At 39.6% G+C, this 17311-nt stretch overlaps 2 protein-coding genes and 2 pseudogenes across 3 annotated transcripts; 3 read left to right on the top strand and 1 right to left on the bottom strand.

Moving 5' to 3' along the window:
- The first annotated feature begins 1687 nt into the window (after nucleotides 1-1687).
- Nucleotides 1688-2533, top strand: LOC120635143 (annotated as a pseudogene).
- A 360-nt stretch (nucleotides 2534-2893) lies between these two features.
- Nucleotides 2894-5277, top strand: LOC120635142 (annotated as a pseudogene).
- A 2158-nt stretch (nucleotides 5278-7435) lies between these two features.
- LOC120635233 lies at nucleotides 7436-11702 on the top strand. Its single transcript, XM_039906186.1, has 2 exons — nucleotides 7436-7859; nucleotides 9917-11702. The coding sequence occupies exons 1-2, from the start codon at nucleotides 7682-7684 to the stop codon at nucleotides 10510-10512; spliced, it is 774 nt and encodes a 257-aa protein (XP_039762120.1). The 5' UTR covers nucleotides 7436-7681; the 3' UTR covers nucleotides 10513-11702.
- LOC120635232 lies at nucleotides 8360-12038 on the bottom strand. Of its 2 annotated transcripts, none has more exons than XR_005659272.1 (2): nucleotides 11574-11639; nucleotides 8360-10336 (listed from the first exon to the last, which is right to left on the bottom strand). XR_005659272.1 is itself a non-coding variant. In XM_039906185.1 (2 exons), the coding sequence occupies exons 1-2, from the start codon at nucleotides 11864-11866 to the stop codon at nucleotides 8962-8964; spliced, it is 1212 nt and encodes a 403-aa protein (XP_039762119.1). In that variant the 5' UTR covers nucleotides 11867-12038; the 3' UTR covers nucleotides 8360-8961. The 2 variants fall into 2 exon arrangements, 1 of the variants encoding a protein (XP_039762119.1); XM_039906185.1 differs by having other exon boundaries at nucleotides 8360-9880; nucleotides 11574-12038.
- Between the last annotated feature and the right edge of the window lie 5273 nt (nucleotides 12039-17311).

Raw genomic sequence — 17311 nt, 5'->3', positions numbered from 1 at the left:
CAGGGCAACTTGGGACGAGCCCGATTATGCAACCTCGCAGCTCCTCACTGGCCATGGATGCTTTCGGTGGCGTCTTCATGGATTTCGGCTGTGTGAAAGTAGTATGTGCGATTGCGGTGAGGGTGATGAGGATGCTCACCATGTCATATGGGAGTTTAAGTTGTATGAGGACCTACGTTGTAAGATGCTGAGTAAGATAGAGCTTGCGGAGGTGGGCCCGGTTTATTACCGGGACCTCGTTGCGACGGAGGCAAATTTCCGAGGACTGCTGGAGTTCGCGCACTCCTGGCAAAGGAGGCGCAGTGTAGTGGAGGAGGTCAGGCCTGCACGTAGGCACAGAAGGGAAGACGAAGGGTGATATTCTTGAGGAGCGCTATGTCGAGTATATCCGGTCGGTCGATCGAACTATCCGACATCGGGAAGTGAGTCGGCGAGTCTGGGGCAACTACGAAAAAGTTAAGGTCGGGTCGTCTGACAAGTATGTTAAGTTGTCGTCCGTGAGCGTTAGTGGAGCGGGACCAGTCGGTGTGCTTAGCGTTGAAGTCGCCAGCCAAAATGACAGTCACCTAGGGAGAGGAGAGCGAGTAAGTCGCTCTCTAAAAAGGTTTTGTTCGGTGAGAGATAAACGGATGATCGTCGGATGGCCTGTCATACCCCCCTGACATACGGAGGCTTCCATGTTGGTAAGCTGTGGAGGATCGAGAGGAGTGCAGTGAAGGTACCGCGATCTATTACAGAAGGGCTTCTGTAATAGATCGCGGTACCACCTAACCGGTTGGTGGTCCGATCAATTCTAATTAGGTTATAATTTCTAACTTTGGGATCGCTTCTACTAGGTTTTAAGAAGGTCTCTTGCACTAGGAAGATATCGATTTGTTTTGCACATATAAATTCGCGGATTTGATGCATTTGATCGATAATGCCGTTTGCATTAAAGAAGCTGACTCCTGGCAGTCAGCTGGTTTTACCCTACCTTTATGTGTACAACCCATTATCGGATTGCCTTTCGGATAGTCCCGATGGTTGTTAGGAGGCTGGAGTGTTCACGCATAGCCTGGTTGAGGGAGACCTTTGACTTTGCAAAGAAAACGTTTGCCTCGTTCATGTCTACCGCAGACACAAGGTACTGGATGAAGTCCAGGGGGTCCATATCCGGAGATAGGTGTATGGGCGAGGGCGCTGCGGCCGGGTGGGCCGCTGCCGGTGCGGTGGCCTGAGGGGCCACCGGCACCGGTGCGGGGGCGGAGGTGGAGGCGCTAGGCGCTCCGTTAAGGGGCTTGGCCCATGCGCTGAAATAAAATATAAAGAAAATATATCCTACCTTGATAAAAACCGTATAGAAAGGATGGAAATGCAGCAAACTTGTGCTAAACCAAAGTACACTTTATCAAACAAAATTGTACGTGGCACTGCAATACTAGCAACCCAAATCCTGTATACTCTTGTGATCAAATGCTATATCTCAAAAGCAATGGCAGAGTGTGCTACAATGATAAGTGTTATGACTTGTCTACATACTCTTTTTTGTTGTCTGATGGTCAAAGTGCATGTTTTAATGACCAAAACAATGAACGTCTAACAATCAAATTTAATAAAGTTGAACATGTTGAGAGATATGCTATGTTGTATGAAACAGCAGATTACAAGATAACTAACAAGATAAATTGGAACTGTTATGGTTCTGGAAAATGCTGGCATGGATCAGAATGGGGCAATGGATACGCACTGAACATTTTGCAGAAAAATGGTACGTTACCTCATGGTTATGGTTGTAAGATGTCTCCTGTTTCTTGTAATGGGTGGTGTACACATGGTGTATCATGCATATGGTATAGATGGGAGGTGCAACCTAACATGACAAATCTTGCAAGCCTGTACCAATCATCATCTGCTTTATGGGAATGCACCATAACAGTATCATACAAAGGTATAACGAAACATTAAATTGACAACAAACAACCCCAAATATGACCTTAATGACATACTTACTGATCAGATGACACATATGCCAATATATGTGAATAGTGCATCGTATGAGAAACCACTCCACAAGAGTGCAATAGTAGAACATGGGAATAATTTCTATAACATGGAGGTCAGCCCTCACAATATGCCATTAATGAATATGATAGGTGACATACAAATATCCAAGGACAGGACAACAATATTTTACACAGGCAACATTGCTTGCAGTACAGACAGCTGCGTAGTAAAATGTTGAATAAATGAACCATCTCTCCCAAGGCTTCAACCTAAGAGTCCTTACCTAATTGACAGTGACCACATCAATAAAAGGACCATTTAAGAAGATTGGATAACATACAGAGTCAGAGTGCCTGGGCATATGTCAATAGCATTTGGTAACATAGAGCTGAGAGAGTTGATAGTTGAGAAACCACATTGTTCAGTGGAAGTTGTGATGAGTTATGCTTGCACTGGGTGCCTTGACCTACCAAGGGTTGTTTTTAATTCCAAGGAAATGTCAAAGGAAGGCATGCTTCCTTATGATACTAATTGTATATGTTATCATTAACATAACAACATGGATCAATAATTATTTCTATAATAAAATATATCCTACCTTGATAAAAACCGTATAGAAAGGATGGAAATGCAGCAAACTTGTGCTAAACCAAAGTACACTTTATCAAACAAAATTGTACGTGGCACTGCAATACTAGCAACCCAAATCCTGTATACTCTTGTGATCAAATGCTTTATCTCAAAAGCAATGGCAGAGTGTGCTACAATGATAAGTGTTATGACTTGTCTACATACTCTTTTTTGTTATCTGATGGTCAAAGTGCATGTTTTAATGACCAAAACAATGAACGTCTAACAATCAAATTGAATAAAGTTGAACATGTTGAGAGATATGCTATGTTGTATGAAACAGCAGATTACAAGATAACTAACAAGATAAATTGGAACTGTTATGGTTCTGGAAAATGCTGGCATGGATCAGAATGGGGCAATGGATACGCACTGAACATTTTGCAGAAAAATGGTACGTTACCTCATGGTTATGGTTGTAAGATGTCTCCTGTTTCTTGTAATGGGTGGTGTACACATGGTGTATCATGCATATGGTATAGATGGGAGGTGCAACCTAACATGACAAATCTTGCAAGCGTGTACCAATCATCATCTGCTTTATGGGAATGCACCATAACAGTATCATACAAAGGTATAACGAAACATTAAATTGACAACAAACAACCCCAAATATGACCTTAATGACATACTTACTGATCAGATGACGCATATGCCAATATATGTGAATAGTGCATCGTATGAGAAACCACTCCACAAGAGTGCAATAGTAGAACATGGGAATAATTTCTATAACATGGAGGTCAGCCCTCACAATATGCCATTAATGAATATTGTAACGTAATAAATGTCTATTTAATTTTATAAATTAATATTGTTGGAATTTGCGCGCGGGCAATCTTCCGAAATGTCGCGAAACTGGCATCCCGGCGCGAGGGGAGCGGTGCGCGGGGACCAACCGCGCTCGCGTCTTTCTCACTTCGCACGGCACGGCAGACGCCCAGAATTTCTACCAGAGACTGGACGCCGCGCGGCCGCTGTGCGGCCGCCGCATTTTTTTTTTCCTTACGACTCTCACCTGATTGCTGCTTTTGCCTTTGACCTTAAGGCTACTTACCCTCGAGCTATCTAAACCCCATGTATCGGGTAAGTGTTGAACGTTTCCTTAAAGTTTAGACGTTAGAATATCTTTTAATCAGGTACATTACGCATGCGAGTCGGCCATTACGCTCATTACCTTTGTTCTTTGTTCTCGCACATTGACCCATGCATCGATCATATTTTGGCTTAATCCTTGCATATTCTTTGTTAAAATTTCATCTGCAGCTTAATTCCTATTTTTTTCTTTATAATTAACTTTCCTATTTCGATAAATTCCCAGATTTTCATACTATAGTAGTTCTCTGTATTTTGCTAATAACCTCACGTACCTTTTGCTATTTGCTATCTTTTATTTAATATTAGTCTTAATGTCTTTTGTTTTATTTTACGCTTCTCACTCTCTCATAATGTAAACTCCGTCTGATTGTGAACAACGCATCCGCCATCTTGTGCAGTGCTTACCGCTTAGCTGAGCCGCGTGTTTGCAATCAGACGAGTTGAAGCGGAATTATTTTTCACACGCTGGACGAAAATTCCAGGGTCCAAGTTCGACACTCTGTTGTTGTCGACGTCACCTCCGACGCCGATCACCAGTGTTGCATCGCCAACGTGCCGGCTCCTGGTGCAGCTGAAGACCACCTCGTGTCTCCGCCTGCTTCGGTCCAAGTTCGACACTCTGTTGTTGTCGACGTCACCTCCGACGCCGATCACCAGCGTTGCATCGCCAACGTGCCGGCTCCTGGTGCAGCTGAAGACCACCTCGTGTCTCCGCCTGCCTCGGTCCAAGTTCGACACTCTGTTGTTGTCGACGTCACCTCCGACGCCGATTACCAGCGTTGCATCGCCAACGTGCCGGCTCCTGGTGCAGCTGAAGACCACCTCGTGTCTCCGCCTGCTTCGGTCCAAGTTCGACACTCTGTTGTTGTCGACGTCACCTCCGACGCCGATCACCAGCGTTGCATCGCCAACGTGCCGGCTCCTGGTGCAGCTGAAGACCACCTCGTGTCTCCGCCTGTTTCTTCTGGGCCACGCAATCAACGGCTACAAGCTAGGAAAGTACTCGCCCACTGCAGAATTTGGAAGCGAATTAATTGACGGGCCCCTTTCACCCACGACCGCTGACCTTTTTACCCTAAATAAAATCTGTGATGACGTGTTCCATCTTTTAATAGACCTGGCTAGAACCGCTACAATATGATAGGTGACATACAAATATCCAAGGACAGGACAACAATATTTTACACAGGCAACATTGCTTGCAGTACAGACAGCTGCGTAGTAAAATGTTGAATAAATGAACCATCTCTCCCAAGGCTTCAACCTAAGAGTCCTTACCTAATTGACAGTGACCACATCAATAAAAGGACCATTTAAGAAGATTGGATAACATACAGAGTCAGAGTGCCTGGGCATATGTCAATAGCATTTGGTAACATAGAGCTGAGAGAGTTGATAGTTGAGAAACCACATTGTTCAGTGGAAGTTGTGATGAGTTATGCTTGCACTGGGTGCCTTGACCTACCAAGGGTTGTTTTTAATTCCAAGGAAATGTCAAAGGAAGGCATGCTTCCTTATGATACTAATTGTATATGTTATCATTACCATAACAACATGGATCAATAATTATTTCTATAATAAAATATAGGATATATTTTGATAAAAACCGTATAGAAAGGATGGAAATGCAGCAAACTTGTGCTAAACCAAAGTACACTTTATCAAACAAAATTGTACGTGGCACTGCAATACTAGCAACCCAAATCCTGTATACTCTTGTGATCAAATGCTATATCTCAAAAGCAATGGCAGAGTGTGCTACAATGATAAGTGTTATGACTTGTCTACATACTCTTTTTTGTTGTCTGATGGTCAAAGTGCATGTTTTAATGACCAAAACAATGAACGTCTAACAATCAAATTGAATAAAGTTGAACATGTTGAGAAATAGGATGCCAACCCCGCGATCCGCGTCGAGCGCCCTGCGCTCCGCACCGCCGCGTTCCGCGACCCTCGACCACCGCGCCTTCGGCCAGTGGCTTTCAGCCATGCCACCACCGGCGCCTAACCCGCCGCCGCTACCGCAGCGGCGTGCTACCCGTCCGCGCGCAATACGGCGCAGAGTATTCGTCAGAAACACTGCTGCCGCGCTCGAAGTCGGCCTGGACGCGGTCACTGCGACAGGCCAGGCCACCCTCGCCACCCGTACCACCAAAGCCCACGGTGCTGGGCCCTCAACCGGAGCGGGAGAAGAGGCTTTCGTAGCAAGCCCGCTCTCCTAGTCGCCGGCGCCATCTAGGCAGACGACCCCGACCCCGACCCCGACCACCGCTGCTGATGCACCTTCCAACCGCAGCAGCGGTGCTGCGGCCATGGTGACGCAGACCAGGCCCGCGGCACCAATACCATCCCCGCGATCGCCACGTTCATCGCCGCAAGGGCGGACATCGCCGTGGGAAGATTCCCGTCCCCGCCACAACGGGGACCCAGGATCCCGGCAGCCTTCAAGCCGCCGCTGCTGCCCCCGCTGCTACCATAGACATCGGAAGAGCACCGAAGCCTGCAGCCAGGTACCCTCCGCTGATAGTGGAGGCGCTGCCGGACTGGCCGCACCACTTCCGGGAGCTGAAAAGGCTCCTGGGGCATACTCCAAACGGACGGCCCTTATGGCAAGGGCGAAGAAGGAGCTCGCACTGCTTCAATGCAAATTCGCAAGTCTCAGTCGTCGAATCCACGTCGCGTATTCAGAGTAACGACACACAATTCCTCATAGAAGAAATACGCAAATTCTCCTGCACTCAAAACCGCACATTACGATATCAGTCGTCAGTCACGAGAATCGAAGACCGTTTTTCCGAAGAAATCGCTCAGCAAGCCGTGGTAATAATAACAATAGATCACGAAGCTCAACACCATCGCCCTATTGTTATTACCATCGTCGATTCGGTATACCGACGGCGGCGTTGTGCATTGAACGCCGTGCTCATTCAAAAATGAGAATACGAGGTCGGAAAACTAACGACTACGCTTGATGAAGCGCGATTTGGCGTACTAGGAAATACATACCCCTTGTTTGTCACCGATAAGAAAACCGGGACAACATTTTTAATCGACACTGGCGCTAATATTTCCGTATTCCGTATTTCTGTATTCCGTTCCAATACACATTATCACAGCAGAACCTTCTGAAGTTTCATTACGTACGCCATCCCGCTAAATTAGATTTATCTAAATTGAGTTGACATTATAAATTATTATAGGGCATATTAGCAATTAGATTCTAATAATAGAGCTAATAATAGAGCATTTGCAGCTCTAGGTTCTTTGCGTCGTCTTCGGTATTTACTTCCGATACCTACCAAAATTATGCTCGCACAGACTCTACTCCTTGCCATTCTTGACTACGCTGACGCAAGCTATGTTAACTTAACTGAAGATCAGTTAAATAAACTTGAGAGACTCCAGAATTCTAGCATTCGTTTCATATTTGGGTTGCGCAAATATGATCATATTTCTCAATTTCGGTCTCGTCTCAAGTGGTTACCTACTCGTATCAGACTTCGCCGAAATTTGCACATTGTTTCTATTCTGTACTGTGTTTTATTTCATCCTTCTACTCCTCTTTACCTGAAAGAGACGTTTCAATTTGTAGGACTCCCAGATGAACTTCGTTCTACGAGGAAGTTAATCTTGAAGGTGCCTGGTCACAAATCCTCCTTCTTCAACGGATCATTTACGGTTCAGGCTATTAAAATATGGAACGCCTTACCGTTAGGGTATAAACTGCGTTAAGCGTGCCTCTCGCGTGTCCATACAAAAACGACCCGCGCGTGCCCATGCGCGTGCACACGCTCGTGAGCCCGTCGCGTGATACTTCCGTGCAATGGGGCACGCATGCACGCGACGTGATCACGCATCACGTTGGACGGGTCCACGCGCGAAGCCCGCTAGCGGGTGCACGCGCGTGCTTGTTCAGTTGACAGCGCTATCTCGAACCGACCGCACGCGCGTGCCCGGCCCATAACAAAAAATGACAAATTTTGATACAGAAAGGGTAATTGTTGAAGTTCAGTGTCGTCCTGCCATATGGGACCAATCAAGCGAAATATTTAAAGACCGGGACGCTAAATCAAAAGCATGGCTAGACATTTGTAAAGTACTGTTTGAAAATTTTGATGACTGGAGTGAAGCAGAAAAAAACATACAAGGTAAGTACCTACACTCTTTTTTTATTTTATAATAACGTAGGTTAGGTAAACTATTCTTTGCGCCTAATTTTTATTTTTAATAATCTATGCAATTAGTTATATATAATTAGTTATTTCAATTGTATTTGTGTCAATTAAATGTTTTCAACAATTAATCCAACTATAAAATTAAAACTCGGAATATTTACAATAATTTACCTATGTAAATATAAAATCATGCTTATATTCAAAACTAGTGCAGAGATACTGCGTATTTCTGAACATTGTGAAATTCGTGTGAACAATGTCCCATAATATTGGTATGGTTTTATATAATTATTGCTCGATAAATTCCAAAGTTCTTTCTTTCGGCCACGCGGTCGCCGCCATTTTGCGCGTCACGAGACAACCAGTATGTTCACGACTGCGAGCTTCACACTACTTCACACTATCGGTGTATTTAGGGTTCAAAATCATTTTAGGGCAGAAACAGTGGATCGGTAGGTAAATAAATAAAACAATTATCAACTAAAATATTTATTATATTGGTTTTAGAATTGGGCTAGTAACTTTGTAAAATAAGCGTGCGTTTTGTAGTTTTGTAGGTTTTTCTTTGACATCTCTCAACTTTAGTTTACAACAATCTAAGTTATTTGGTTACATCCTATGATTTTATATAACTAGATTAGTTATACGCCCGCTTTCAAAGGCAAGAGCAATGGAAGGTAATTGCCTACCATGCAGTTAGTCACGCTCCAATCGGTGTCGCGTCTACATGTGTTTGAGTACCAATAATATTTTAGTAAAAAAGATGCCTACTTGTGTTTTTAGACACTGTACAAACTACACATCACTGGATGTGTAATGAAAGAAAAAAAGTTTCATTTTATGCGTAATTACATAACATTTTACCTATTTAATGTAAGAATACTGAATTTCTTATAATTTTCGACTGTCATGGCGGCGCAACTGGTTACATCCGATGAATTTAACAAATAAAATCATTAGGTATAAAATGTCTGCTATGCTGCTGTCAAAATATGCCTGCTATGTTAATAAAAAATGTGTGGTAAAAAACCGTGAAAATTCAATTATTGAATGTACATAAATTATAAAAAAGCCTTCAATAAATACTGCGATCTTGCCATGACAGCTGTCCGTCTGCAACGAAATAATCTGCGAAGCTATCGCGTAATGTATACGAATCTCTGTGGGTATTTCCAATTAACCCCCGAACTGAACGTATATGGTCTGGTATAATGACAATATCATGAAAGTCATTAATTTGACTTCTTGATCTTATAAAATTATGCAAAATACAAATTGTTTTAAGAAAACAAATTGCTTTGTCTTTTCCAACGTTCAATGGACGATGGAGTATGCGAAATTTATTAGCCATGATACCAAATGTACACTCAATATAACGTCGCGCTCTCGTTAACCTATAATTGAATATTTTTTTTTTGTAGTTTAAATCGAGAGCTCGAGCATATGGCCGCATGACATGGCTAGATAACCCAAATGCTTCATCTCCTACAATAATATAGGGCAAAGCTGCGGTTGCAGCAATGTTGGTTGGTTTATCATTGTGTATTACGGGCAATGCTTTGGCAGGAGGAATATCTATTAAGTCATTGTTGATTTGTTCGTACAATCGGCTTTGTGTGAAAATTGCGGAGTCAGATTCTTTACCCTGCACTCCCACGTTTATATAGGTAAACTCATAGTTGGCGTTACACATTGCAAGCAGTACAATAGAATAGTAATGCTTATAGTTGTAATAGAGGGAACCACTATGTGGAGGTCTTATAATGCGTATATGTTTTCCGTCTATTGCACCTATGCAGTTAGGAAACTGGGCTTGCGTTAAAAAACCTTTTTCAGTCTCTACCCATAGCGCACGGGAAAATTTTGGTATACATTCTTCCTTTAACCTTTCAATTATAATTTGACAAACTTCTGTTACTATTTTTCTGACCGTGGTTAGTCCTGTCTGATACGCCAGATGAATATCGACGAAGGTATGTCCACTAACTAAATATCTGTAATAAAATAAAATACCTGTGTTATTGTTTCAGTGAAAAAGCTGCAGCAAAGATGGAAAACTGCAAGAGACACTTATATAAGAGTGAGGTCTACTAAAAAAAAACTTAAATCAGGCTCCGGTTCCAGGGCAAATAAAACATACGTTTACTATAACATGCTGTCATTTTTAGATTCAAACTCGAATACTCAAGGAGAAGAATCGGCAGACAATTTTAATCAGTCAGTAGAGCAAAACGCGTCACCGAGAACTTCACAAAATAATACGATTATTGAAGAAGATTTGATTAATGTACCTAGCACCAGCTCCAGCGTTACCAAAGAAACACGATCTTCCAAGAAACGTAAGTGCGAATCGCCAACTGATTTCGAATTAGAGTTGTTAAATTACGTGAAGAATAACACTGCAGATAATATGGACGAAGACTTGAATTTTTTTAAGTCATTATTACCAACTGTAAAAAAATTGAGTTGCTTTAAAAAATTATTATTTCGTACGAAAGTATTACAAGCTTTAATTGATATTGAAAAAGAAATGATTATTACCATTGATGACCTTTCATTAACGCAAAATACGGTAACGAATGATTTAGAATCCTTAAATGTAAGATCAGATACGAACAATGAATAAATAGGTAACAAGAAAGACTTTGAAGATTTGATTAAGACTGTTTAATTATTAAGAACAAAAGAAAGAGAAGAACATGAAGAACTATTTAAGTTAGTAAAAAGCGCAATTTTATATTTATATTTTTCTGGTCTCATGTGCAATTATTATGATATACAAGGGCATTCGCCAAAAGTTTACAAGCCTTGAGGTGTCATGTTCATAAGGAAAGAAACGGGGTCGATTCGGACACTTTTATCTTAAACCCTATTTTGGGGTCAAATAAAAAAGTGTATCAATAGACCCCTTTTTTACTTAATGGACCTTTTTTTTGAACCTACTCATAACATTGCTCCTTCATATGTCCTCTTCTTAAATTTAATCTTTTATGTAGTAAACTGTGATTATGATTGTGATGATAAATAAGAATTTAAAATAATATTAGTACCCGATCTAGTAATAGAAGGGAATAATTAATAAGGGAAATATTCATATGTAAAAACTTGCAATCAATATGCGTCATTATAATTAATACTTTGTAAGGTAGGTATATTATTATAATTAAGACATTTAGACTTATTGTACTGTTTTAACTGTTATTGTGTTTTTTTATTTTAAACTTGAACCTGTGATTTTATTAGTGTATTTCAAATGAATAATCAATGACTAATTGTAACGTAGCGTTTATGCAAGACACTGTGATGACTGTTGTGATTAAGTATATAAAAAAATAAGTGAATAAGTAGGTATAGATAAAAAAAAACGAAAAAGATAAAACTGTGTAATTTAGAAATAACAAAATATAATTAATAAATATAAGAAACTGTGATTAATATGATGATTAATAAGTGTGCGGTTATGTGTTTCGGTCCGTGAACCACATCAAGAAAAACATTTTAAGCCATATTCAGGTGTCACTGCCGAAACAATAAGAACTTCTTCTTCTTTCTTGCTTGATGTGGCTAAACAGTAATGTGACTTACATAAATTGGCAAAAAATATGAGTGTTCTAAACTTTTGTTAAATAATGACTGTTTTTTTACATGAATAAAGATGATTATTAATATCGAAATGTCTTTACTTACCGCAATGTCATTGCAAATCGTTCCATTGGTGATACGATTGACGTAGATTTCAATCGTAGATTGTTAGTCTTCAAATAGGGCTCCAGTTTTGAATATAATTCATCATAGACTTGTAATGAAACTTTAAAATATTTGAAAAAAAACCTTTCATTTTTTCTTAATATACCAAACTTCACCACGAATTCCCCGCACAGTAACCTAGATTCAACGAACGGGCTTACTGGCTGGCGTCTTTTTTTGGCAATTCGTCGTCGCCGTCGTCTTGATAAATAATACAACATTAATTTATCCATTATTACTTATTCGACTGTACACCTCCAACGTCAAAATTGTACTGAGAAAACTGCGTACGCGGATGCACGCGCCGATGCCCGCGCATAAGCACGCGAACGTGCTCACGTGCGTGCACCAGAAGCGTGGCCCGCGACGTGCTCACGTGCGTGCACACGCTTAACGCAGTTTATGCCCTTAGATATCCGTGAGGCACAATCGATTGGGACCTTCAAGAAACTAGTGAAGGATCATTATTTGTCTCTTTCAGCCGAACATCGCTGAAGCGGATCATTTTAAGTGTGTAATTTTAATTATTTATGTATTTCATATAAATTTAGGATGTTATATGTTATATACTAGTATGTATATAGGTATTTATGTTATATATTTTATTTGTATTTATATGTAAAATATTTATATATATATATATATTATAGTTATATTTATATATATTTTATTTATATATTTGTATAATTTTAAATCTTATTTATTGCACCACCTACCTCTTTTCTATGTTTTTTTCTTTTACGCCGTTGGTTGCCTGGAAGAAATCGCTATGTAGCGATAAGACCACCAAATTGTACTCTCTTTATATGTATTTATATCTTTGTAACTACTTTTTTTTCTTTGGTGTACAATAAAAGTGTATTCATTCATTCAATAGAGTTTCTACTGCAGTACAGATTGATCAAATGCTCATGATGATGGAGAAAACTAATCTTAAAAAAATTGACTTTAGTAATATTTCTATTATGCCACCACATCTCTGACATTATTGGTTAGGCATGACAGCTGCTCAGTTCCCTGAACTTTTGGGTGAAATGCCAAGTCTGCACAATGAAGTACCTTCTGCAAGTATTGCTTTGAGTATATACTCTTACTTGGTCAAGCGTACTGGTGACAGTTTTGAAAGATTAAGTAGTTTTTTTTAAATGTCACGAAGTACCTTGGAATATTATATGTCAAAGGCCAGAGACTGCATGTGCCAGCAGATGGCACCTTCATACATAGGTTTAAGTCATATGACCATAGCAGAGGTTGCTTCAATCAAGATACTGTACATAATTCAGTTGAAGAACAAGGTATACTTGCTACTGTCACAACATCTACATACTGTACGCCGACAGCTACAAACTTCACTACAAGCAATTCTCATATTCTTTTAAATGGTGAGTTTATGTCTTTACTAATATTATAACTGTGAAAATCCATTCTTTGTGTAAAAGTATCCATTTCTTTATTACCTGTTTGCTTCAGTCACTGCACCGATCATGATGAAATTTGGCAAAAATGTCACTTGCACCTTGTAGATGGACTACTGCTTTTCTGGGATAAAACCTTTTATCCTATACCAGAACCCCTGAACTCTGATGGAGTTGATAGTCATTGAGTGCATAGTGCAGTGCTGCTCATACTCGGGATCAACATGCCGGTGCGTCCACATCCAAAGAATACGAGACTATGTTACAGATACCAGCGACGCCGAAGAAATCAACCGATGGGCGAGTTCCCAAATCAGCGATGTTCCAGAAGGAGAACTCTCGCTCTTCGAAGCGGAAAATAGTGGAATGGAATTCGGACGTGGAGGAATACGAAGTGGGATCCCTGTTTCAACAACAGCGAAACGCACAGAAAAAGACTGTGGAAGAGGAAAGCGAACCAGAAGTGGACATAGCTCCGCCGACGAAGCGCAAGTTGAGGAAACCATCGTCGGAGAGCGAGAACGAGGACTCACCAACCGAAGACGACTTTTCATCTATGGTCGCCAATCATGCTCGAGCTCACTCCTTGACCACAAGTACTGGCAAAATCTCACAACATATCTTAATAAAAGAAGACGACGGATATATCAATATATCGTCGCCGGGAGAGCGTGGGTCGACGCTTATAAAGTTAGAGCTCTACCCATTCAAAGAGTGTGTAAAATTAGGGAAAAATCAATACTGGACGAAGCGGACGTTCTCATGCATGGGTCTGAGCTCTGGAGAGGATTCGCGTGTGCACAATCTGGCAATGAAGCTGAAATACGAATTAACAAAACAAATACTTCGTCTAAAAGATGTAAAGGTGGAGAAAAAGGCACTAACCGGTTGGAAAGGTTTTTAGAATCTTTTATAATTACGCCTACAAAAAATATTCTTTACACTGGCCATTGGACAAACGGTCCATTTAAATATATGCCTAAAAATAAAGCGATATTGACTACATGTTTCCATAATGTTAATCAAACTATCGTGGACTTAACATATCGAGAAATATTTTTAAAATCAAGAAAAATTTCTTTAAATAAACTTATATATGTAGCGCCATGGAATAGTGTAGGCGATTATTATTATAACATTTGCGACAGTGTAAATGTTTTGGAAGAATTGTTGAAGTTGCAATTTGATGGAAACAAAGATTATGTTTTTACTTTTTTGAAAAATTTATACTATCTTATAGACAAAAAAGTACCAAAAAAGAATTGTATATCGATTGTGGGACCACCTAATTCAGGCAAAAATTATTTTTTTGATTGTGTTATTCATTCATGTATAAACTATGGCCAAATTGGAAATTTCAACAAATATGATAGATTTCCATTACAAGATGCTGTACAAAGAAGAATACTTATATGGAATGAACCAAATTTTGAACCAGGATCAGAGGAAGTACTAAAATTACTATTTGGTGGCGATACGTGTCCAGCTCGAATTAAATACGAAGGTGACGCAAGTATTCAACGAACACCTATTGTTGTACTCTCCAACACCGATGTCATCCCTAATTCAGCAGCGTTTGAAATTCGTGTGTGGAAATATACTTGGAAGCAAGCGGGTTTCTTAAAATATGTAACGAAGAAACCGCATCCTTTATCTATGTTCTATTTAATGTTAAAACATCGTATTTTAAGTCGTAAGAATTTTAACTTTGAAAAATGGGAAAAGGATATTTTAAATAAAAAATAAATGTATGGTTTTACAAATATATTTTCTGTTTTATTAACATAATGCCCTACACTTTCCTTATCACTAGGTTTAATAACAATGTTATCTGCGTTACTAATGGTATTGTTCGAACCGGTCGTTATCGCTGTGCTCTGATTGGCTCTAGGTACATTGTGGTTTACAATAACAATGTTATCATATAACACTTTGGGAATATTCCGTTTGATAAAAAAATCTAATTGATTCGATAGAATATCAACCTTATATTGTAAAGATTTAAGGTTATTCTCAATTGATAAAATTTCATTGTCACAAGTACATTTATTAATTTTTTTGTAAGCAATAATGAAGGGTTCGGTTCGTTAATAACAATAAATTTTAAATAAGCTATTAAATACCATAAACGCGATTCTTTAGTATTAGATTCAAGATTTAAAATAAAATCGTAAGTATATAATAAATCTTGACCATATGAATTCCACCAGTTAATTAATTCTTTATATCTACCACCTACTTTATTCCAATAACAATTAGTTGGTGCTATATAAAGAGTTTTACGTTTATATAAACAATCTTGATAGTTTCTAAAATCACCAGATATGTATTGTTCAACATTAAATATATTCGATAATACAGAATCAAAATTACGTCTAACAATAGTACTTGAATCTTGTGGTAAAGTATACCAAATATGATTAATAACACACCTTTCAAAATTATTCTGTTTGGTAATCGTCAAACTGTTCATAGCTGTAGAGGTCAAATTCGTCATCTCCGGATTCAATCGATACAGGCACTGTTCGGCCTTGTTTTTCCCGATGGTGTCTATTATCGTTTTCAATGCCTGTTCGTTGAAGTCGCTTTGCCAAATTTGATCTGGGACTGGCTGGTCCGCTACGAACCCGTTTTCCTTTAAGTGAAACGTTGTCGGTTCTCCCGACCATTCTAGACTCTGATCGCTCTCGCTCGACTCTACCAGCTGTAGTAGCAGTAACGCCAAATACATGAGCACCATACCCTTGGAATCCTTTTTCTTTATTAATAAAGAATTTGACATCTTCTGGCCATTCATATGGATCACCTTTGGTACACATCGATTCCATATCAAATTCCACATCACAATGCGTATAACTAACCGTGTATAACGAAGAATTCAAAAAGTTGGCAGCTTCAGTAGCTGGATTTAGAGCGGGCGTTGCCAAAATTCCAAGATGAACTTGTGGCTGATTTCTAAAATTAGAATGTTCGCCCGAGTGTATGTGTACGTAAGTATAACCTTCAACACTTTGATAATAATTATATGACGCACGATTTGTATAATTATAAGTCGTGTTTCCAAGCGCTTGGCTAGCTACCACAGTACCACGTTCATTACCTTCCGTCGACAATTTTAAAAGGTGAGGCACTTGATGCTTATATATAACATTCTTGTATGTGACGTCATCGGCAAATCCATCATCTTTGTTGTACATTGGTAGTAATACTTTTTTTGTTGGTTTTATATAACCATTTGACGGAGAATAAGAGTAATTTATAATCGCCTTATCCATACACTTATTAGCCAATCCAGTATTTAATACTTTATCAAGACGATAATTCATTATAGTAGGAATACCATCATAATCACCATCAGCTTTGTTATATAATATTCCAGCATACCAATTTAGATGTCGAGGTATTTCTGAGGCTCCTCCAATTGAATACATAGCTTGAAATTGTTCAGCTAAAGATTTATTTTTCACACCTGTCGGTACCATTGGCTCCGTAGAAACAGATTCAAGAGGACGATTATCCAAATATATCTTATTATTGAGTCCTACACAATATTTTATTATAGGTACATATTCTGTAGTAGCAGTTCCAGATAACGTTGTACCATGATCAAAAGCTGTTCTTGTACCCAATAAATGAATATCAGTAGACACTTTTACAATTTTAGAATTGAATGGTAATGACATAAATTCTTGTGGTGATAAATACCATGGTACCCAATCGACTGGATAATAAGCGTATGGAGTTAAAACTCTTAAAAGCTCTTTTCCATTTAAATTGGTATGTGCATACCCATATGTATATTGAAACCATTTTTTAGTAAATGAAAGATGCAATACTTTCAATTTTGGATTTGGCACAATCTTTGCTATCCCAGATCCCGTCGCAGTAGTAACACCTCCTCTTGATCCTCCACTATTTGATCCCAATTGTTCGGTATCCATAGGCTCCTGCGCACTACCTCCCGGAGCGACCGACGAGGCAGAAGGAGCCTGAGGCAAATTATTTTGTATATCTGCCATAGCAGGATCTGGGAAATTATCCCAATCAATATTATTAAATAAATCGTCCAAATTGTAAGCGTCGTCGTCGTCGTTATTATCGGTCCGTTGTCTGGAGGTAGAGGGCTCACCGTCGTGTCCGGGATTGGCGGTATTGGATCCACTGAAGGCTGCGTCAAAATTCCTTTTAACCGCTTTTCCAGCATCACTTGCTCGCCAGTGATTATAAGACACAAATTGTGATCGTTCTGCAGTAGATAAATTT

The sequence above is a fragment of the Pararge aegeria genome, chromosome 26, assembly GCF_905163445.1.
Source record: "Pararge aegeria chromosome 26, ilParAegt1.1, whole genome shotgun sequence".
Classification (NCBI taxonomy): Eukaryota; Metazoa; Arthropoda; class Insecta; order Lepidoptera; family Nymphalidae; genus Pararge; species Pararge aegeria.
Note: the sequence above shows the minus strand (reverse complement) of the source record. Positions and strands in the feature narration are given on the sequence as shown.